At 51.5% G+C, this 23,772-nt stretch overlaps 1 protein-coding gene across 6 annotated transcripts in view; it reads right to left on the reverse strand.

The window, feature by feature from the left end:
- GRK5 (G protein-coupled receptor kinase 5) overlaps window positions 1–23,772 on the reverse strand; it is a 220,290-nt gene that overhangs the window by 50,322 nt on the left and 146,196 nt on the right. For 4 of the 6 annotated variants that reach the window (XM_082424768.1, XM_082424765.1, XM_082424770.1 and 1 more), the window contains exons 3-5: window positions 16,266–16,325; window positions 14,948–15,060; window positions 2,935–3,012 (exon numbers count right to left, since the gene is read on the reverse strand). In XM_082424768.1, the coding sequence (XP_082280894.1) occupies window positions 2,935–3,012; window positions 14,948–15,060; window positions 16,266–16,325 (251 nt within the window). The remainder of the gene's footprint in view (window positions 1–2,934; window positions 3,013–14,947; window positions 15,061–16,265; window positions 16,326–23,772) is intronic. The other 2 variants (XM_082424767.1, XM_082424769.1) reach the window with 2 other exon arrangements.

Consider the following 23,772-nt stretch of genomic DNA (forward strand, 5'->3'; position numbering starts at 1 on the left):
GGAAACTGGAGGCCAGGTCGTGAAGACCCCTGCCTGTGTTCTGCAGCCCAAGATGTATTCAGCAGGATGTGAAATTGAAAAAAAAAAAAAAAGTTTGGGAAATGCTTTATTAGCAGTTAAGCAGGTTTCTTTACTGAGGGACTTCTCAGAGCCTTTAGTCTGCTCACAGGCCGGGTGATTCTTTACAGGGGAGAGACACGGCGAGCAGTGCTGCGCACAGGTAATTGTCCACAGAGGAGTTCTTTTCCCAGAGCCTCTCGAACGGTCGGTGTCGCACAGTCTACCCTTTGGAAAACGCTGCCTGGAGCCGAGACACGTGAGCTGCACCTTGAGGAGGGGGTACAAGGTGCGGACGACCTGGGTTTGGGGACAAGCGTCCTGGGGGCCGTTCGAAGGCCTCAGAGCCAGTGCTGGGGCCTCAGACACGTGGCTCCTCTCCCAGCGCTCGCTCCCCAGCACCCGGGGCATCTGCAGCGCTGACAAGTAACACAGGCTCCCAGGAGAGCGACTGCAGGAAGGACTGGGAAGGCAGCGCAAAACTTATTATCGGAAAGCAGTTAACGCACGGGACCGCTTCGACCACCTTCCCCAGGCACCTGGGCCATAACGTATGCTGTGGTTTACATTTTTTTAATTGAGGAGTACTTAAGGAAAAAATGCTGCCAAGCTCTGAGGCACCTGTGAAACGGTCTGAGCTGATGGGGGAGGCTGGGCCCCATCTCTGCAGGAGACAGAGGCGGCGCTGAGCAGGGGTAGCGAGGTCCGGAGGGCCCCGACTGGGGTCCGTGAGAAGAGGCTTCTGGTCAAGGTTGGCCAGTGGGGGAGAGAGAGAAGTGGCCCCTGCAGCAGCCCTTGGACAGGCCAAGCGAGCCAGCAAGGCCAGGCAAAGGGACGACCTCACGCTCACCACAGGTCATGGCCAGGCCAGCAGATGCGCGGGGGCGGGCGGGTGTGCGGTGGGCACAGTGCAGCACAGGGGCAAAGCCAAAGGCTCTGGGATCACCGCGACCTGGGCCCAACGCCCAGCTGTCACCTGGGACAGTGACGGCACCTCCTAAGCCTCCCGGTCCTCATAAGATGCAGCCACATCACACGGCGAAAGCAAGACTAGGTGAGACTGCACCTGCACACACTGGGTCCTCAGTGCATGTTAGTTGCCACTGTTTGAGGGGGAACCCCAGCAGGTGGGCAGCCCGAAAGGGGGTCGCAGATGGAGAGCTAGACGGACAAAGCTGAGCCACTGTGGAAACCACGTGGCCGAGGGCAGCAAGAGTCTATCAGCTGCGCGGCCGTAGCAGGTCACTCCCTGCTCTGGGCCCTGGCAGCCGCCTGTAAACGGGGCTGTCTATCCACCTCTCATCTCGTGAAGGCCGGAAGCGTCACAGACAGTGTCTAGCTGGTGTCTGGCTGGCTTTAGGTGCTCAGCAGTGAGCTGTTCTCTTCCTCCGGGGTATTTACGCCCCTCAGGCCTGTCATGCCCGGAGTGGACTCCCTGGGTCAAGTGGTGGCCAGGAGACCGAAAACATCCACCTGCAGCCTCTCAACAGGTCAGCGGCTGTGACTGTGGGCAAAGGGGGACCCCGCTCAGACACGTCTCCTCCTTGACCATTTTCAACCTAAAGACTTTCAGGCCCGTATCTGGAACAAAGCGAGGCCCCGCAGCCTGGTGGCCCTGCAGATGGAGGGCAGCCAGGTGTGCCCAGGGCCACGCCTTGTGCAGAGCGAGCCAGCCCTGTCCAGCGTCTGGAGGAGTTTATGAACATGAATCCACTCGCTTCTGAGAAGTGCAAAGGCCCTGGGGTTGCTTGCCATTCCATTAAGAGGTGTGTATGATTACGACGGAAGCAGAAGCAGAAAAGGGAAGCAGCTGGGGGTGGTGGCTCAGCAGGAGCCGGAGAAAGGGACACGGAGACACCTCTGGGGTGAGGCTGGGCCGGCCGCCGGCGGGCGCTGGAGGCGAGCACACCTGCTCCGGAGCAAGGGCTCAGTGTGGCACGCGCGGTCCTCATCACGCACTCAGGCCCCTGGGACCTCCCAAACATCCCAGGGGGCAGCGAGGGTGTGAGGTGGGAGCAGAGCTGCCAAGGACCCCTGTGACCCCTGCTGAGAACGACAAGGTGACTCAAGGGACTTTCACGCCAGGTGAATAAAACATATAAAACTGTGCAGAAACCATCCGTACGTACAGGGAGAGGAGGAGGCCTGGCTGTAGACTCGGAAGGAGCTACTGTGGGTTTAATCCCCTCGTGTCACCCTGGATGCCTTCACCAGGGGCTTTCAGCAGCCCGCCTGCTGCTGGAGGAGCTGGTGTGTGTGAACGGGATTCCTTGTGTCCACAGTCCTGCCTCTGACTCCTGAGTGGAACTCAGCCGGAGCAGCTGCGGCATCCATGTTTAACTGCCTCCAGCGTCCGTGCCGCCATGAATGCACACAGGCCATGGGGGTGACCCGGTCCTGAGGCCCTTCAGCATACTCCAGAACACTTCAGAATACTCTGCATTCTGCTGTGTGTTCAGCTGACTTTGCCTCTGCCAGCACAGCTTCAGCCAGCCGCTTTCCTTCCCATCACCCCTGGACCCTTCCCGTCACACTGACCTCTCAGAGCCACCCCTGCTGTGCCCTTTCTTCTGGGCACTCTGACCCCTGCCTCAGCCGAGCCTCTACCTGTCCTGCCACAAACGCCTGGGTGTGAACAGTGGGAAGTATGAGGGCCCCTGGAGGGGACTGGGCCCCCAAGAAGCAGGCCTCCCCACCCCAGGCCTGGTGTGGCCTGGACCACTGCCTTGGCCTTGCCAGGCTTGGGTGCCTCTGGAGGAGGATGAGAATTCTGGATCTGGAGACCAACGGCACCGCCGGCTGGGCACTCCTCACATGGCCTGGCACAGACCTGGGGGCCCATATTCCTCCTGCTTTGGGGTTTGGGCAGCCTCTTACCTTTGGAGTGAGGTACTTGGTCATAATTTCCTTCCCTTTTTCTCCCAGTTTTTCATCTGGAGTAACTTCATATTCTGCCTAAAACAGAAGAAGGAAAAGAACAATAATAGATTTGTTCACGAGCTTCTCATAGTTGTAGAACCTTAGAGGCCCCTGGAGAAGACAGCCTGGAGGTCACATGATCAATCCCCTCCTTCTACAGGGCAGGGAGTGAGGCCCAGAGAGGGGAGGAGCCCTGACGTCCAGTCCAGCCCACCGTGCTCCACCGCGAACACATGCTCAGAACTGGGGTGCACGTAAGAATCACGGGGGAGCCAACGATGGTGCTCGGGCCCTGCCCCATGCCCATGGAGTCAGACCCTCTGGCGGTGGGGGCCAGGCACCCAGGCAGCTGGGGTTGAGAACCACTGGCTTAGGAAAATCAAAGGAAGCTGCTGGAAAATAACTAGAGCCACCAACCTGGAAGATCCTCGAGAGAGGCTGCCTGAGGTCACACACCTTACAAGCTGTGTGACCTTGGACAGTTTCCTCAACCTCTATAAAGTGCAGATGGAAAAAGCACCTACGTGTAGGGTGATTGTGCAGAGAGAACGTGACAAAGACGGGCACATAATAAATACTCATTGTAATTACTACACCTTGCAAGAGAAGACAATAATATGCATTCCGTACCTGTTACAGCTTTTCAGTTTACAAAGGGAACATACAGAGATATTTCAGATGCTCGTATATGAACCTGAAAAGGGCCCAGGTAGCGACATAGGAGGGCAGGGGCTGCTGTCATACCCGTTCATCTGCAAACGAACAGCAGGAGGCTGAGCAGAGCTGCCCCGGGTCCCTGGGAGGTGGGCGGGGTCGGGGGGGGCTGCAGCGAGGCGGCGGGGCTGGGACTTGGACCTCCAGGCCCAGACCTCCTTCTCAACAACACCAAGGAATTTAGGACCCTGATGGCTGGCCAAGCCAGTGGGACCCGGGCTCTAAAGAAAGAAGTGAGGCCTCAAAAGACAAACTGTGTTATCTTCCTTGACCCAAGAGAGGCTCCTTCACTGGCATCTGACCCACTTGCTAAGTGGGTAAAAGGCCTCCTCGAGTTAAGGAAAAGCTTGGGTGAGCTTGCCTTTCTCATTTACACAAGGGAACTAATTGCAAATTGTTTATAACCATTTCAAAATCCACCTCCCAAGGACTTGTCAGCCTCCGTCCAAAAGCACAGCTATTTCAAAAGAGACAGGAAATGACATCAGCACAGAGGGACTGAAACTCCTTCCCCAGCCACCTCGCTGTGAAGTCAGACCCCAACCTCCGCCCCCCACCCCCTAGCCTGGTTCAAAGCAACCTCTCAACCCAGTGTCTAGGGTCCAATTTCTCCCCAGGCCAGCCCGGAAGACCCTCCCGGGCTGGAGCTGCATCTCCAAATGGGCTGAGGGTTCTAGAGTACAACTGCCCGCCTATTTTCCGGGGGGAGAAGAGAAGCTCCCACTGTCCAGCCACTCTGGAAACCCCTCCTGGTGGTCTGGCACTACGGGAATTTACCCAGACTGCTTTGCAGGGCCCAGGCCACAGGCAAATGCCCGACTACCTTTTGGGGGTAACTCAATCCCACGCAGAACCCTGGATTTGCACTGTCCCAAAACACATCTGTGAAGGCGGCTCTATTTAACCAAATGGAGGCCTAAGGCTCACTAATCAGCCTCAATAACCAGCTGAAAATATTATTGCTCTGGGTACTAAAACCCACGTTAAAAAAATAACATCCCTTTCAGGTCAGCTCCCTCCCAGAAGAGGCCCGACTGGGCAGCTGGGCGCCACAGTTCCACAGGGCGGCAGCCGGGAGCACGCGGGGACAGGCATCCCCAGCCCGGCATCAAAAGGCCTTTCTTTGAAAGTCCATGTCAGGTCGCCACCACTTGAAGAGCATTTGTGTTGGGAGGCAGAAAACCAACAGAAGGCTTCCAGCTGGGCTTTCCACACCGATTAAGTCACCTGGAGTGACAGGCCAAGTCTCCACGGTGACCCCCGAGAGGGGCTCATGGGGGCCCCGTCCTGAGAGGCCACCTACAGAGAAAAAGCACCATGGCAGCTCGGCTGGGCAGAGCTCAGGCCGATCACACGACCAGAGGCGGGGGACCACCCGGGAACCCGCTGCTACGGGAACACCCTTGCCCAGGTAGCGGGCCAAAGCTGCTGAAATCAGCTTCAACCGGAAAACACAGGCAGCAAATAAGAGGCTGGGCTGGGCCAACAGCCTAGAATTTTACTATTAGAGTGGGCTCTGGAAATGGCAGCCAGACAATGACTTCAACGAATGGAGAGGTAAACCACATGCCAGGATGCCCCCGCGACCTCCACCCGTAAGAATTCCCTCCAACCAGGGAGGGTGGTGGGCTTGTCCCCTCCTCCCAGCAGAGGGGACACACACTGTCCTCCCTGCTGTGTCGCCCATTTGAAAGCTTCTCCTGCCCAGAGCTCAACCCTAACAGCCAGAGCGCCAAAGAGCTGCTGTGCCAGTCCACGCGGAGGGCATTTCTCTTCCCCAGATACATGCACGATGCCAACGGAGGGAGGCATTTAATGAGCCTTCTCTCTGCACGGTGGTTTATGCCAAACACAGGAATGGCCTTTGGGGAGGAGATGCTGTAACACAAAGAGCAGAATACTACATTGAGTTTAAGGCGAAAAGAATTATTTACGTATCTGTACTTGCCAAAGAGTATAAACATCTGTGTACATCCTAGTTTATAAACCTAATATTTCATTCTCTTGGCTGGCTCTAATTGCATCATCCATCTCAGAAAATGCTAATAAAAATATGTCCTCTATTAAAACACATTTCCCTCAGATGAGTTTTTAAAAACATGAAGACTGCAAACCGGTACAAGGGGCCCTGCCACGTTTTCACAGAAGCCGGCACTGGTTTACAGAGCAGAGTCTGAGCTGAATATCTCTCGGCCTCTGACCAACTTGAGATGTCACCTCCTCCTCCCAGGAGCCCTTCTCCTGCCCTGGCAGGAAGATGAAGTCAGAGAGGCTCTGAGGTCTCGCCACCTCCGGCTTCTGTAATTACCGATGTGGTCAGCTTTTCCAGAGTCCTCGCGGCAGGGACAAGTGACACGCCCGGCTGGCAGGGCTGCTCCCCGGGGCTCTTTCTGGAGAAACACCCGGCTCCTCCCACCTTGGCCTCAGCGTCTTGCTGGTGCCCGACCACGGGGGTGGGAGTCTCCGTTTGCCCCTCTGGAGTCACTCCCCACCCTGCTGCGGGGCAGGTGACAGTGAGGGTGGGGAGTTCCCTGCGGGCTCCCTCCCCACCTGGGCACCGGGTTCCTGGACCCACTTCTGAAGACCCAGCTCCTGCAGCTGCCTTCTCCCACTCCTTCCTGTATTGGCCCCTCCCCTGTCCCTGCAGAGCTGCAGGTGTGTACATCGGCCAGGACTGCTTTCCCTGCTCTGCCCAGCACTCTGTCAACTGTCCTCCATTAAACTCTACTTCATTCACACATGAGCGAGCCATCCATCTCCGGCCAGGCCCCTCACTGATGCCTGAACAATCCTTCAGATGGCTGGCATCGCCTGCCCCTCCCAGCCCCCCAGCTAGAATGAAGAAGCACTGCAGATGGGGGTGTCCCCCCGGGGCCCCAGGATCAGATGGGCCTGGTCAGCTCCACAGCCTGTGCCCACCTGGGCAGACAGAGTGTTCTCTGGTCTCTGGCTGCCATGTGAGGAGCCCTCGGGCCTGGGTCAGGAAGGGATTCCATGGCCCAGGTTTCAATGGGATGGGCCCAGAGAAAGAAGGGAGGGAGGAGAGGACCCCTGGCCATGCGGGGTACAGACAGAATGGTAGGAGTGACCCCAAGGTGGCGGCACCACGGCCACCAGCTTGAGAGACACATCTTGGCAGAGGCAAACTCAGAAAAGAAGTTAGGAGGAAAGGGTGCTGACCCTCTCTCGGGGCAGGGGTTGGGGGGAGGTGACAGATTTACCAGCCGCTGTCAGAGAGCACAGAGGGGCTGTGCTCTCACCTGCTGTCTGCCCATCATTCAGAGAGCCTCCACCCTGAGTGGCTCTCTGCCACGCCCGCACCGCCTAGCTACTCCTCCTCCTCCTCCAGCCCCTGGAATTATTTCTCTGTCCTCACTCCCTCCAGCACTCACAAGGCCACCGTGCAAAGGTCTGTGACTCTCCCTGTTATTCTTTCAATTCTAAGTGAAAAGAATCCCAACCTAGCCTAATTCAGGCAAAACCGTAATTTCTGGGCTCCTGGAATCCAAGGATGGGTTGAACAACAAAATTGTGGGGAAAGTGGAAATGCAGCCTGGCCCAGAGCACCAGGAACCAGGGACATGAGCACTTCTGGAACCCACTCTCACCAGGGTGTGTATGTGTGTGTGTGTGTGTGTGTGTGTTTTGGCCTCATTCTCCCTCAGTGCTGCCTGGCTTGCTCCAGTGGTAGGAAACATGGCAGCCAGGTTTTTTATGCTAAGCCTCCTCTACCAGAGAAGGACTTCCCCTTCCCCCTTCCCCTATAAACCCCAGAGAAAGGACTCATTGACCTGCACTGGCTCACAGACTCATCCCTGCTCCAATCAGCTGTGGTTTTCAGGTGACATCATTAAGAACATGGCAGCTTCTACGAGAGCCATGTTGTTTGGGAGTACAGGTGGGACACCCAGGAGACTGGACAATCCCACAGATGTCCAGTATATGAACCTACTTTATAAGTGGTACTTTTTCAAGATGACCCTGCTCCCAGGCTTTACCAACTGCTGTGAGGGTCTTTATGTCCACCTGAAGAATGATTACCACCCTCCACCCTCTCTCTTTTGGGAGATCACAGCAGTGACAGAAAGACAAAAATAAATACTGGGTATGATTCAAAAATAAGAGGAGCAGAATATTTAGTTCCGCTGGTGAGGTATTTCAATTCATTTTACAACAAAATTCCAGGATAACCAGACATATCTGAAACCAGGTGATAGCCCACTAATTTCACGTGCCATAGTTCTGGGCTAGAGTGACTTTTAGCATTTCCTGATATGAGATTCCATTTGTAGTCGCCAGTCTCCAAAATGCACACTTTAATAATCCTCACATCCTGCTATTCATGTTCTTGAGAAGGCTCTTTCCATACTGAATAGGGCTAACCCGTGTAACCACTACAGTATCAGGGATATGGCAGCATGGAACCTCTGAGACCAGCTTATAAAAGACATTGCAGCTTCTACCATGCTCTCTTGGATCACCTGCTCTGCGGAAAGCCAGCCATGGTGTGAGGACACTCAAGCAGTCCATGGAGAGGCTCACATGGAGGACAGCTGAGGCCTGCAGCCAACATCCAGCACCAACCTGCCAGCCATGTGTGCAAGCCTGGAAACAGGTCAAGCCTTCAGATGACTGCAGCTCCAGCCAATATCTTGATGTAACCTTTAGAGAGACCATAAGCCAGTAGCACCTCAGTTAACCGCTTCCAAATCCTTGACCCATAGAAACTATGAGATGATAAACGTTTATTGTTGCTTCAAGCTGTTAAGTTTTAGGTAATTTCTTACCCAGCAATAGATAATGAATACTTGACAGGTGTCTGAACTTATAGCTAGTATCTCTTAGTTCATTAAAAAATGCTCTTTCTTTCTTTTTTCAATCTTGCGTTTAATCAGAAAGCAAGCTCCGTGAGGGCAGGAACTTACTTCTCCTGCTCACTCTATAGTTTCCAACTGCTAGAACAGAGTGTGACACATTGGAGACATCTCATAAATGTGTGTTGAGTAAATCTGGTTGAGTATCTGCCAAACCTCCCCTAATCCCAAAGAGAAGAGACCTGAAAACTTTAAGTTGCATCCATGCTTGGGGACGGGAGGGTTTCAGATGAGCTGAGATGCCATCAAGGCTCCCAGAAAACAATTTAGAGAAGAAGTACATCAGTCTTTAAGAGGTCCATGGCTAGACCCTATTGGCCTGTGGAGGTTGACATGAGCCTGGAAGCCCTTCCAATCCCCTGACCAGCTAGGCAAATCTTCTTGGCCCTCCAGAAGCCAAATCTACTCAAGGCCTTGACTTGGGTCACTGACTCCATTTCCCTGGAGGGGAGGGCAATGGGGGAGTCTTTCTCAGGCTCCCAGAAGTTGCTCGACAACCAAGACTAAGGGCCGAATTGTCCCTGCAGTCTGATGAATGATGATTTGGGCTGCCCCCAAATCCCCCAGGCCCCATTTTAAAACAGCCGATGTCTTCTGCTTGACTCGAGAATCTCAGTCTTTAGGACTGTTCAGGGGAGCAGCCTTTCCCGGGGGCTACGTCAGAGCCGACGAAGATGGGTTGGTTTTAAAAAAACTCCACTTGGTAGAAATTCAACACAGAGGTGGGAACAGCGTGTATGGCTCTGACTGAGCCAGGGGCGCTGGAGCGACGTGCAACACCAAGGATGCCGCCACCTCCTCCCTCCTCGGAGTTCCAGTCAGGATGGAAGAAAAAAGGTATTTCAGACGAGCATTGAGCCAGCCCTGGAAAACTCAGTAAAGTCTTCATGCGTAAAAGCGGTGTTCCAAAGGCTGTTCATTTGACACGTCAGGATGGGCGATGAAAGGCCTTGCTAATTCCCAGAGATGCAGACAAAAACGCCAGGGGATGGGGTGAGCCTCTCGTGAGGGGCGGCGGCGTTAAGGCATACGTAAGGAGCATTTGACGCGTCAACACAGGGAGCCAGACTCACATTTCCTTTCCAAAAGAGAGATCTTGGTACAGGCCCAGCAAAAGAGAACGTCTGCAAGACCAGAATGAAAATAGGCATCCACTGGATTTTTTTTCCTTCTTCTTCTCAAACTGACTATAAACGTCTAATAAGACACGTGGCTGGAAAATTCCACTGGCTCCTGGGTTTAGCCTTGCCCTGCTCTGCCTCATCAACTCTCCAGACAGGTCCCAAAGCTGCCGATGCCTCATCTTTTCCAAATGGGGAGGAGCCTTTGTCCGGGGCTCAGACTTTGGTCCTCAGCTCCTGCATCCACGTTCATCTCCTTGGTGAGCTCATCCAGCCCATGGCTCTAAGTACCAGCTCTATGTTGACAACTCCCAATTTGCTATTTCCAGCCCAGACCATTCTCACAAACTCCGGATTCTGACACCCACCTCCGCATGGACATCTCCACTGGGCCGTCTGGTAGACATCGGAAGCTGAGTGTGCCCCAGATGAAGATCCTGACCTCCCCCCAAACAAACCTCCCCCAGCCTTACCCTCATTCCATCCTTCCACTGGTTCAGGTCAACGCTTTGAAGTCATTGCCAACTCTTCTCTCTCACCCCCAGGGCATCAGAGAATACTGTGAGCTCTGGTTCAAAACATGTCCCCAATCCTACCACTTGTCACCACGGCTGGCTGCTTCCACCCTGGCTTGAGCAACTACCCGCTCTCACCCATCAGAGCTCCCCACTCTGACCCTTGCCCCCCATAGCCTTTTCCCAACACAGGAGCCAGAGGAATCCTTTAAAAACCTAAATCAGACCATGGCATGGCTCTGCCCAAAACCCTCCAGTGGCTCCCCTGCTTCACTCAAAGTCAGAGTTCTTTAATGGCACAAGGTCTTGGATGATTGTCACCTCTCCTAGACCCCTCTGCCCTAGGTCCCTCCACTCCAGCCATGGACACCAGCTCCCAGTGAGTCCTGAGCATTGATCACGTGTCAGGTTCAGTGTTGTGAGGATTCAGAGATGATGAGCGACGTCTGTGCCACCCAGAGACTTCCAGTTAGTGGAGGAGAAAGGCACACAAATAGAGCCCTACTGGCTACATTCATCAGGCGTCTGTGACATGCCGGACACTGCCCTGAGTGGCGTGAACTCATTCAGTCTCTCCTCAACACGTCCACCACCATCAGGTACAACTACGGCCCCGCTTACAGATGAGACATGGGGCACACAGGGGTCAAGCACCTGCCCACGGTCTCCCTGGCAGCTGAGGTGGCGCCAGCATTGCCTCAAGCTCTGTCTCAGGGGCCTGCACCCCCCCCCCCCCCGACGCACCATTCTGCCAGCACCGCGCAGTAGTGAGGCTCAGGTGTGTGTCGAGGCCTGGAGCAGAGGGCACATGGGGAGAGAGGGCGGATGGGGAAGGCTCCTGAGAGCAGAGTGCAGGGGGATGAGCTGGCATTCACCAGGCAGAGGGGGCCTGGGAGGCATCTCGAGTAGTGAGAGGGAGGGAGTCAGGGCTGAGAGGCTTTAACCAGCCTGGCCAGTCAAAGCCACGAGAAGCAGATGGGGGCCAGAATGCAGGGCTCGAGAAAGACCCCGTGAAGGCCAAGGATGAAAGGGTGGGCAGGGGCCTGCTGGTGGAAGGTCTAGTAGGTCAGCCTCAGAACTTGGACTTTGTTCTGGATGTCAGTGTTTCCCAACCCTGGACATACACACAGTACAGTCCTGGGAGATGTGAAAACTGCCAATGTCTGCTACAAACAGTGGCCAATCCAGTGGGAGGTAATGAGCACCCCTAGTGCCAAACTGTAGTCTCTAAGTTCCACTGCCCAGGAAAAGGAACCAGGGCTCCTTGGAGAAAGACGAACTCTAGGTGGAGGGCAGGAAACACACAAGATGAGCCCGGAACACCGCATCGCACCAGACAGCAAGGAGGCTGCCAGTGACCACTGGGGTCCTCTCAAGGGCCCAGAAGCCAACCTGACGGGCTCCCACAGACCAACAATGAAACCATGGAGCACCAATGCATCAAAATGCCCCATGTTTGCGCTTCCCTGGTGGCGCAGTGGTTGAGAATCTGCCTGCCAATGCAGGGGACGCGGGTTCGAGCCCTGGTCTGGGAAGATCCCACGTGCCGCGGAGCAACTGGGCCCGTGAGCCACAACTACTGAGCCTGCGCATCTGGAGCCTGTGCTCCGCAACAAGAGAGGCCACGATAGTGAGAGGCCCGCGCACCGCGATGAAGAGTGGCCCCCGCTCGCCGCAACTAGAGAAAGCCCTCACAAAGAAACGAAGACCCAATACAGCCAAAAATAAATAAATAAATATAAAATTAAAAAAAAAATGCCCCATGTTTATCATTGGAGGATGCTAGTGAACCAATTTGGTACTTTGAAAACATAAACATGGGGAAAGAATCAAGCAATTCCTATATGAACTTTACCATTGGGTAACCAAACAGTAATTGGAAGGAAGTGTTTCCCAGTTAGCAAATGAAGAAGGAATGACAGAATGTCGCCATGTCACAACCCCTAATTAATCAATAGATTTGGGTATTGAATATCAACGGCTGCTGCCATCTCAAACAGACACCAAATATTATAAGTCCCCTAGAAGAGACTTCCCTGGTGGCGCAGTGGTTAAGAATCCATCTTCCAATGCAGGGGACACGGGTTGGATCCCTGGTCTGGGAACTAAGATCCCACATGCGGTGAGGCAACTAAGCCCGCATGCCGCAACTAGATAGAAGCCAGCGCACCGCAACGAGGAGCCCACACGCCACAATGAAGGATCCCGTGTGCCGCAGCTAAGACCCGAAACAGCCAAAAATAAAATAAATAAATATTAAAAAAAAAAAGTCCCCTAGCAGAAGAGCCTGAAACCATTTATGAAGTCAGTCCCCTACCACCACCAGATTGAAACTGAATCTGACCAAGTTTCTAGATTCAATGAGCAATTTACAAGAAATACAGAGGAACTTATTAAATGACACATGGGGGTGAGAACACAACATTCAGACTATGGGATGCTCTTGGAGATGGTTATAAACTGTTAGGACATGCATTCACAAAAAGCATGAGAAAATCAGAAATTTGAACACTGATGATATTTGATTATTAACGTTGATTATGTGATGATAGCAAAGAATTATTTTTTTTAGCTGTGATAATGGTATTGTGGTTTTCTGGTTGAAGAGCTCTCATCATTTAGATATACATGCTGACATGTTCACAGATAAAATGACATAAGTGAGATCAGCTGCGAAATGCGCCGGAGGGGAGGATGTGGGTGAAACAAGGTTGGCCTTGAATCCATAATTGTTGAAGCAGGGTGAAGGGTGCATGGGGGCCCATTATGCTATTCTGTAGACTTTTACTTTTTATAGTTTGAAATTTTCCATAATAAAAAGTTATGAAAATACCAGGCCCCATCCCCAGAGATTGAAATTAATGAGTCTGGGCTTCAGCTCAGGCATTGGTATTTTTTTTAAGGCTCCCCAGGTGTTTCTACTGCTCGGCTGAGGTTGAGAACTATGGTAATCACTTGTACGCGTCATGCGAGAGCCTGCATGGAGACTAGGAGAGAGGTTGTAGAGGGAAGGAAACTGGGCTAGGAGAAGTCAAGGAGCCAGGCACATGGTCCTTGATCGGGCTGGGTGCGGAATGACGAGAGGGAGGGGTCAAGAACAATGCAAATATTTCGGGGGTGGGTGATGGAGGGGTGCTGGTCACTGGAATAGGGAACGTGTCAGGGCTGGTAGCCGTGGGGAGCTAGGGGAGGGTGCTGAGTTTGTTAAGGATGTGTTGACTTCAAGGGGCCCATGTGACTTCCGGTGGAGAAGTTCAGGGGACAGTTTGGCCAGTGGGTCTAGAGATCCACCTTGAGACCCTGAAGCAGACACAGAAAGTTGGGCCCCATAGGGCTGTCCCCCACACCAAGCCAGAGGTCAGGATGGCTGCAGCCAATGATGGCATTAGGGACTCTAGGAAACAACAGCACCTTGGCCCCCTGCCTTGGAAAGGGGGGCCCAAATGACCCCATTCCTTTCATGACTGACCATGATTCACCTTTCACCTCCCCACTCCTTGCCCACCTTCCTTGGATAGACACCCAAAGGGCAGCAGGCCAGGCTGAGGTGCCCTGTCCTCCCAAGCAAGTGTTGAGGGACTCCTGTGTGTTCCTACATCCTGTCCTAAAAGCCCACACAGATCAATCAGCATTTGTTTTTTGTTTTTTGTTTTTAAATTGAAGTATAGGTGATTTATGTTTCAGGTATACAGCAAAGTGATTCAGTTATATATACGCACACATATATATTCTTTTCCAGATTCTTTTCCACTATAGGTTATTACAAGATATTAAATATAGTTCCCTGTGCTATACAGTAGGTCCTTGTTGTTTATCTGTTTTATATATAGTACTGTGTATCTGTTAATCCCAAATTCCCAATTTATCCCTTCCCTTCCCTTTCCACTTCGGTAACCTTAAGTTTGTTTTCTATGTCTGCGAGTCTATTTTTGTTTTGTAAATAAGTTCATTTGTATGATTTTTTTACATCCCACATATAAGTGATATCATATGATATTTATCTTTCTCTGACCTACTTCACTTAGTATGATCATCTCTAGGTCCATCCATGTTGCTGCAAATGGCATTATTTCATTCTTTTTTATGGGTGAGTAATATAGCATTTGTTAAACCAATGAATGACCAGCACATCTGAAGGAGTCCCCGTGGCGTCAGTCACAGCTGTGTATGCCAGCAGCCAGCGCAGCCAGCAGCTGTCAGATTGCCTTGAAATGGCCAACACATGTTCCTCCCACAAACGTTTACTGAATGCCTGTATGGGCTGGGCACAATGCCAGGCAGAGATGAACTGGAAGCCCAGGGCCCTGGCCTCAGGGAGCTTGCATTCTAGTGGGGAAGCAGACAGTAAACAAGCACACAAAGAAACACAAGCTTTAGAATTTTAGAAAACGGGTTCTCAGCTGGAAGAAGGGGCCTGGGAATCCAACACCTTGGGGTGTTGGGAAAACCACCCAACTTCCTAGGTACTACTGCACAATAACCCAGGCTCCCAGAATCAGAGAACTGACAGAACCTCGTGTTAAAGCAGCAGCAACCGAGGCCCAGAGTGGGAGGTGGCCCCCCACGGTCATGCAGCAGGTGATGACCTGGAGACAAGTCTGCATTCTCAAAGTCTGCATTGGCAGTTTCTTAAGCAACAAGTTTATTCTTTATCCACGTAAGCCATGTGGTCTATCTTTTCCTCTGGACAAAAACGATCGCTGATCACAAAGGACCAAAGGGCTCTCCCCCCAGTGAAGGGACTTACCACCGAGTCCAGGAACTGAATGTAAGACTCCAGCCCAGGTCTGGTTTCGCAGAACTGCCGGAAAAGCAGCCTCCCAATTGGCTGCTTGTCACATAAACTGCAGTAATCTCTGTCTAGAGATAAGAAAAGAAGAATATGGTGAGACTCTGAAAGGGCCAGACAGAGCCATCAACCCACACCTGGGTTCTTGCCTCAGATAGATGGAGCAAGGTGATTGGCAAACTCTCGGGACCCTTTATCCACCTCCAGGCTCCGCGGACTCAGAAGAGTCAAGGTCAGCGTAGAAAGAGGGGCCAGTTATGACCTTGCCTCTACTCCCCAGCCCACTCCCTTTCCAATGTCCTGATTTCTGTACGGAGATGTTAGCAGTTCTGGGGACTATCTATCACTCTGCCCCTGACTGCCTGATCAGCATGTCACATTCCTCGGTTACAGTGACTGGATAAGTGCAGTGGGCATGTAACCCAAGCCAGGAAAATCAGCGTGAACCACAGACGTTGCCTGGGCACACTAAGCCAAGGTACTCCCTCTTCCTCTGGTGCTGGGGTGCATGGGTGTGAGGCCAGGGTCTGCTGCAGTGTTCTTGATACTGCAAAACAAGCTGCTGTGAGGATAGGGTTGACATACAGAGGAAGTCAGAGCTGGGAAAATTACGAGTAGATGCTCTGGTGAAGTTATGAATCTCTGGATCACACTATGCCTGCAGCCCAAACCACATCTGAAGAGCTTATTTATGAGCATTATTCAGGGCAATTTGAAAAAACTTTAAAATGACTTGTAATTCAAATATTCTAATGAATACAGTAAACAAAATTTCATATTTGCCCAACTGGAGCAAAGCCCAGTCTTAGAATGCTTCAAACTATGAAAACCCTGTATTTTCCAGCTAAGGAGCTAGAGGCACAGAGACAGGATGTGACCAGACCTCAGCCACTCAGTAGCCAAGAGAGTTCTGAAGAGGAAATACAGTGCAAGACTCAAAGCACAGAGGCCTAGAGACCAGGGTTCTAGCCAATGACTTGCTGTGTGACTTCAAGCAACACACTTGCCCTCTCTGGGCCTTAGTCTTCCTCTTGAAAATGAAGATGCATGTTGGAGGTAAGATGGGAGGGTCCCTTCTGGTTCTTCCTGCAATGACTCTGCAAGAGGCTTTCTCTGGGCAGAAAGATGCTCAAAGGTCTGGCTGAGACCTGTTGCCTCAGACCCTCCAGAGCACTGAAAATTAGCCCTTTGATTTTGTGGCTGCACCAGGAAAACTCAGGTGACTTCGTGGGGAAACCAGGAAGAGGGTGAGGTAGACCTCAGTTAGAAGAGCTACCTGGGAGGATGGAATGACTGTGTCCTTGCCAACTGTAGAGGAGGAGCCAGGAACCGCCCCCTGGAGATATGGAAAACAACAAGGAGACAGGAACAGAACCATCACGCCCACTCATTTTCATACCCAAAGAGTTTATCCACAGGAGGTACAGCCATTACTTGTAGGGAGGGTGGTGGCGGTGAGCAAGGGCTCTGCAGCTAAACCCAGGTTCAGATCCCAGCCTCACTACTCACTGCCTGTGTGCCCCAGGGCAACTGACCTGACACTTTATCCCTCAGTTTCCTCATCTGTAAACTGGGAACAGTCATCATACTATCTCTTAGGAGCAGTGAGAGCCTGGCACAAAGGAATGGCTTAATAAACACCATCTGTTATCATTGTGGAAGTGGGGGTTTTGGTCTGTTCCATCTCCCTTCCTTTGGGGAAACCTCCTCTCTGTTAGTCTGTAAAATACCATCATAGGGTCCTAAGGGAGCAACTCCTCCCAAGCCTCAGGGATGGGCACGTGACTCAGTCCTGGCCAATCAGAGCCCTCTGTTTCATGGCCACAATGATCTGTTCAGGGCATGTGACCCAGGGGGCCTTGGAGTCCTTCCAGGGTTTTTGGTAGAACTTCCAGAAAAGACACTTGTTCCTCTCTGGGATGACAAGGCCTTAGGACTGGTCAGCCAAGAGTTGGTACAACTGTCTTTCCCACCAGCGAGAGCCCATGGAGAATGAAGCCAGCGCAAGGGAAGGACAGCTGAGTGAGGAAGAGAAGCCTGGAGCTGTGAATATCACAGGAGTCCCCGAAAGGCAGCTTACTGAGGCCAGCCCAGCGCCTGCACCTTTAGCCATCTGTCTTTGCTTAAGCCAGTCGGTGTTGGGTTTTTGTCTCTTGCAACTGAAAGAACAACTGACTGGGGCTGGAGAGTTTTATAGCCCATTTCTCCTTTCACAGGTAAACTGCTTGAGGGCAGGAATGGTTTTTGTAGGAATCCACCAGTTCTAAGTACACCTTGTATCAGAAGGCACTCACAAATTTCTCATTCTCTCTTGAGAGGATACTTTGGTCAAGTGGATGAGCCACCTTGCAAGGCTTGGCCCCCTCCTCAACTGGTTTGGGGGCTGAAACTAGCCTTGAACTATTGCCTTAACTCAGCTTACCTTTCCATTCACAGATGGTTCAGGAATAGCCACTCCAACAAACATTTAACTCACCTCATCGTGTGCCAGGATTGGTGGGGGTCGGGAGTGGGGGGAATGGGACATGGTCCCAGCCCTCAGCGATCTTGGATTCTGTTGGAAAGGGGGTGTGTGGGGGGGGTGAGCAGACAAGATCCCAAGTGACAGTAATAAAATGTCAAGTTATCATCAGCCACAGGAGGGAGTCTGGGTGGGAGGGAGCCAGGAGGGTGACAGGTCTGGAGCCCGCACCTGTTAGCACGATGCCCTACAGACACAGCCTGCGTTCTCACCACCTCCCACTCAGCCTGATCCCCCAAGGAGGGGAAAACAAACTTCCCCGTCCTTCCCCAGTCAGCTGAGCTTCCCCAGCACAAACGCAGAACAAAGGAAATTACCTTGTGTGAAACTCCCGTTTTATTCAATTATGGCAGAGAGCGCCACATCGCTTATGTGATTTGAGCAAGGGGCCCTCCCCCATTTCCAAAAGCAATTATGAGAGTTCATGTACCATATTGTGATTCCTCAAGGGTTCATCTGACAGGATTTTTTCTCTCCATATGGCGTGTGCTGTCAGTATGGAAACAAAGCCGTTATAAACTCACAGCACAGTAAACACCATGTGATTCCAACACAAGCTGTCAGCACCTCCGTTCCGTGCCTCTCCCAGCTGTACAGAGGATCCCAGGCAAGAAAGCCATGCCTTGGAAGCCCAGGAAGAAAGAAGAGGATCAGTAATCATCTATTTGGATGTTTTCTCAGCTTTAAATAAAGATAAATGGGCTTATCCTCTGAGGAAGCACCACCAGCACTAAAATCAAAGTGCGAAGTCTGCAATTCCTTTAGAAATGGAGAACGAGGCCACAGAAGGAAGAATGTGCATTTGGGATTTGATCAAGGTGACCGGAAGAGGCGCAGATCAAAGTTCTTAATGCGTCAAGGGCAAGTCCGAGGGGCAGGTCACTTCGAGAAAGTCAGAGGACACGGAAGTTGAAAGCACAAGTTGCTCTGCGATGCACCTTCAGAGCGGGTCCTTTCTAGTCGTTTTCTACGGAAGCCGGCCATGCTGTAGAAATACAGCTTGGAAGGGCCCCGCCCACAGCCCTTCTCCCAAGGGTGTCCTGTTTGGGTTAGTGGGGAGGAGTACGCAGCACAGAGGGGCAGGGTCCTCCCTGTCTCTGAATCTCTCTCTCAGGCTGGGAGGCCCCTGGGATGCTGTGTATACAGGCACACATGCACGGTCTACACACAAACATACACACCAGCTCTTCTGAATGTGAAAATCCTGCTTTTGGCCACGTCCTCCTTTGACCTTTCCTTCCAAGCCAGAAAGAGTCTGTCGTTACGTAAGATATGAGGGGCATCAGGCTCCCTGCCCCCAAAGTATTCACCAATCATCTAATCATTCTAGCCTTATTCTTTTGGTTCCTTCATTCATTCAGCAAACTCTCTTCCAAGGTCTCTTGCTTTTTGATACTAGAAGGTTCCTTCAATTTTCAGACTCTCTTATTGAATTGAACACCTGGGGGGGGCGGTGGATGAGTGGGTGGGAGGAGACACACCTCATACCCATTGGCAGGTTAACAGGCTTGGAGTTAACAGCTGGCGGTCAGCTGAGACCAAGAATAGGGGTGTGGTCTTTGTGATGTGACATTTGACCTCAGCTGCAGGAACATTGGTCTGGTGGACACAAAACTGAAGCATGTCCAGAGGAAGGTGATGGAAAAGGGGGTCCAGAAAGCCCATTATAAGCTCTGAACGTATAGTGCCCTGGATCAAGGGGCAGACTGCCCCAGGGAAGGCTAGGGCCCACCAGCACCCAGGAGGATGGGGGGCAGATGTGCTGGAAAGGCAGCTGGGCTCAGACAGGAAAGGGCTGGACTCCAAGTCCAAGGAGACTGGAATGGATTCACTGTCCCACTGAGGCATCAATGATTTTAGAGCACAAATGATTCAAGTGCAGTGCATGGGAAGGTGGACAAAACTGGGGTGGGAGCCACGAGCCTGAGACATTTACAGAGGAGGTCGCTGGCTTGGGAGCCATTCCCACCTGTGGTTCAAGCCCTGGCCTTTGGGCAGGGAGGGCGCAGCCCCTGTGGTTGGGATCCTGCTTTGGTGAGAAGCCAAACTGAATTGGCTTTAAGGAAACCACATGTCGTTTGCTTCTTCGAGGGCTTGACGCCTCCCAAGCACGCCCACGGCTGGCCCAGGAAGACAGGACTGCCACTCCTTCCCACGGCACACCGAACTCCTGCCATGCCTCAGACAGAACCGACGTTCCCTTAGCAAGTTCACAGACACTGGCTGAGCCCCTTCTGGGCACATCATTCCAGGCCCTCTCGCAGTGGGGTGTGGGGAACACCCCTTAAAGGAGACAGGCTCCGCAGGCTTTGTCTTTGTCCCAGCAGTTTGCTTACCAGCCCAGGCAGGAGGGAGGCACATTCACAGACAGGGCAGGGCAGCCACAAACAAAGCTGCACACGCAGGGCTGCCGGAAGTGCCCCGGCTGCAGGGGCACACACACTGCTCTCCTGGTTTGGATGGGTTTCAGGGGAGGTGCCCAGGGGAGGGCTCGCTGGAGCATGGGAATGGGAGTGACGGGCTCGCCAAAGTCAATGCGAATTGTCAGCAGGGGAGAGGCTGAGTGCTGGGGAAGGAGGAGAAGGTCAAAGCCAGAGAAATAGGGCCAGAGGGTGGGGGGAGGGGCAGGGAGAAGCCACAGGGCAGGGACAAGCCTGGGACAAGTGTGTTAGGGCAAGAATTCAGGGCTAGATCTGTGACCACTGCAGGGAGGCTTCAAGAACGGCTTCAAGTGTATGGAGGTTCCTCAAAAAATTAATATGATCCAGCAATTCCACTGCTGGGTATTTATCCAAAAGAATTAAGATCAGTATTTCAAAGAGGTATTTGTACTCCCATGTTCACTGCGACACTATTCATAACAGCTAAGATGTGGAAACAAACGTAAATGTCCATCGACCAATGAATGGATTTTTAAAATGTGGTATATACATACAGTGGAATATTATTCAGTCTTAAAAAGGAAGGAACCCATGTCACGTGACTAACATGGGTTAGTCTTGATGACACTATGCTATTTGAAATAAGCCTGTCACAGAAGGGCAAATTCTGCATGATACCACCTTTATGAGGTATCTAAAAGAGTCAAACTTGGACTTCCCTGGTAGCCTAGTGGTCAGGATTCCGGGCTTTCACTGCGGTGGCATGGGTTTAATCTCTGGTCAGGGAATATCCCACAAGCCGCGTGTTGTGGCCAAAAAAAAAAAAAAAAAAAAGAAAAAAATGTTTAAATAAAATAGTCAAACTCATAGAAAACAGTAAAACAGTGGTTGCCAGGGATTGGGGGAGGAGGAAATGGGGAGCTACTGTCCAATGGATATAGAGTTTCAGTTATGCAAGATGATTAAGTTCTAGACATCTGCTGTACAACACTGTGTCTGTAGTTAACAACACTGTATTGTGCACTTAAAAATTTATTAAGAGGGTAGATCGCATGTTAAATGTTCTTACCACAGTAATTTTTAAAAAAGAGAATGGCTTATAAAACACAATGAAATATTGCCACTTGCAGCAACGTGGATGGACCTAGAGAATATTATACGTAGTGAAGTAAGTCAGACAGAAAGACAAATACTGTATGATATCACTTGTATGTGGACTCTAAAAAATAATACAAATGAATCTATATACAAGACAGAAACAGATTCACAGACATAGTGTAACAGAGAAGCGCTAAATCGGACTCCATGTCTCTGTTTCTTTGACTTTAACCTTTGCTTTCCGTTGCTTTTGTTATTATAATCATACATAATGGCCTGCCTCAGGGAACCCTGCCCCTCTGCCTGAAATGTTAAACCAAAGTGCCTCTGTTCAGCTCACAGGGAGACAATCTGACCCCACCCACATGTGGATGGCTGCAAGAAAGAAGAAATTAACACATCCCCTCCCCCTCCCTCACCCCACCCACCCCCACCCCCACCCCCAGGCTGGCCATTCCAGGGGATATTTGCAAAACCTATGGCCTTTTTACTTTCCTACCCCGTCTCCTCCCCCTCTCTGTGCTATAAAAGAAACTGGCATGCAAACCCTGAGAAGATGGTTTATCAGAGACCCTAGTCTGCCATCTTCTTGGCCTGTCGGCTTTCCGAATAAAGTCGTATTCCTTGTCTCAACACCTCGTCTCTGATTCATTGGCCTGTCGTGCGGTGAGCAGAGCGAGCTTGGACTCGTTAACAATAGGAAACAAATTTATGGTTACCAAAGGGCAGAGGGAGAGAGGGAGGGACAAATTAGGAGTATGGGATTAACAGATACAAACTACCACACATAAAATAGATCAGCAACAAGGATGTACTGTAGAGCACAGGGAATTATATTCAATAGCTTGTAATAACCTATAATGGAATATAATCTGAAAAAATATATGTAACTGAGTCACTTTGCTGTATACCTGAAACTAACGTAATATTGTAAATCAGTTATACTTCAATTTAAAAAAAAAAAAAAAGAGAACGGCTTAAAGAAAATGGACAGAAGTGATAGTTTGCTTGGGGATAGGAGGTGAGGCACAAGGGGACACGAATCAGCACAGTGTTATCTGAGGGGTTGGCGAGTAAATTTACTTGGTAATGAAGGTAAGTGCCTGAGAATACATGTGCAAAGCATGCCAACATATGCATTTTTGCAACAAACATGTCCTGAAGTTTTTAGGCACAGCCAACCTACCTTAAAGGTCGGGCATGACACTTAACAAGTTGTCAACCAACAGAGGGCACAACAAGACAAGGGGCCCTGTCCTTACCACCACCTTGTGATGTTTGGGTGTTTGCCAAGAGCTTCCTCTTGTCTCTTAGCCTGTTCTTGTAATAAGCCATTGACAGTACCCACACCTCAGGACCATTGTGAAGGACACCTGCTATACACTAAATGTGTCCCCCCACAAATTCATACGTAGAAACCTAATGCCCATTGTGATGGTATTAGGAGGTGAGGCCTGGGAAGTGATTAGGTCATGAGGGTGGAGCCCTTGTGTATGGGATTAGTGCCCTTTTAGAAGAGGCCCCAGAGAGCTCCCTTGCCCTTTCTGCCATGTGAGGACACAGAGACAAGATGGTCGTTTATGAAGTGGCACCTGGACTTTCAGCCTCCAGAACTGTGAGAAATAAATTTCTGTTATTTTTTTAAAAATAAATTTATTTATTTTTGGCTGCGTTGGGTCTTCGTTGCTGTGCATGGGCTTTCTCTAGTTGTGGTGAGTGGGGGCTACTCTTTGTTGTGGTGCGTGGGCTTCTCATTGCGGTGGCTTCTCTTGCTTTGGAGCACGGGCCCTAGGTACATGGGCTTCAGTAGTTGTGGCACACGGGCTCAGTAGTTGTTGCTCATGGGCTCTAGAGCGCAGGCTCAGTAGTTGTGGCGCATGGGCTTAGTTGCTCCGCGGCATGTGGGATCTTCCCGGACCAGGGCTCGAACCCGTGTCCCCTGCATTGGCAGGTGGATGCTTAACTACTGCGCCACCAGGGAAGCCCCTGTTTCTGTTATTTATAAATCCACCCAGGCTGTGGTATTCTCTTGCAGCAACCCAAATGGACTAACATGTTATCTAGTCTTGGGCACATCCCTTAACCTGAGGCCCAGGTCCTCACGCATCACACGGGCAATCAGAGGATCAGCAACACACGTGAGTGCCCAGGCCAGTGTCAGCACATAGTGGGTCCTCACAAATGGTAGCCATTCGGACATCACCTCTCCTCTATAAGACTCAAGAAGTGGTGGCTTTCACTTCTCTGAAGATTCAGAAAGGAAATGGGATGTAGCCAGTGAAAGGGGGACAACTGTATCAGCACCAAAGAACGCAAAGCAAAGGCCACTCCTCCCGGAGAGAGCCATTGGCTCTGAGCTCCAGGAGGGCAGAGGCCAGGGCTCTGTGGCCCTTCCCCTCCTCGCTCTGAGCCTCCCTCTCAGAGAGAAGACACATGTATCCCCACAGCACATGGCTGGGGTTAAAATCTCACAACCCACAGTCAGTTCCTTCAAGACTCATAACCCCCAGTGGAATTAGAAACAGGAATGATATTGATAGTGAAGATAAATAAATGCTGTCACTGTTTTCATTCTTTTCGAGTGACATGAAATGGGAACATACTTTCTTAATTAAGAGCCTTTGGTATGCGGATGCTTGGAGGGTCACCAGATTTTCCCAACTGAAAGCCAGAACTCAGGCAGTGGGGACAGCATGGCTCCCCTCATGGCTACAAACCCAAGTGAGGGAGGTCGCCACCCCTCCCTCCCTACCCTTCCCTCCCCATCTGGCGTCAATCCCCAG

Source organism: Balaenoptera physalus (assembly GCF_965194825.1).
Source record: "Balaenoptera physalus genome assembly, chromosome: 14".
NCBI lineage: Eukaryota > Metazoa > Chordata > Mammalia > Artiodactyla > Balaenopteridae > Balaenoptera > Balaenoptera physalus.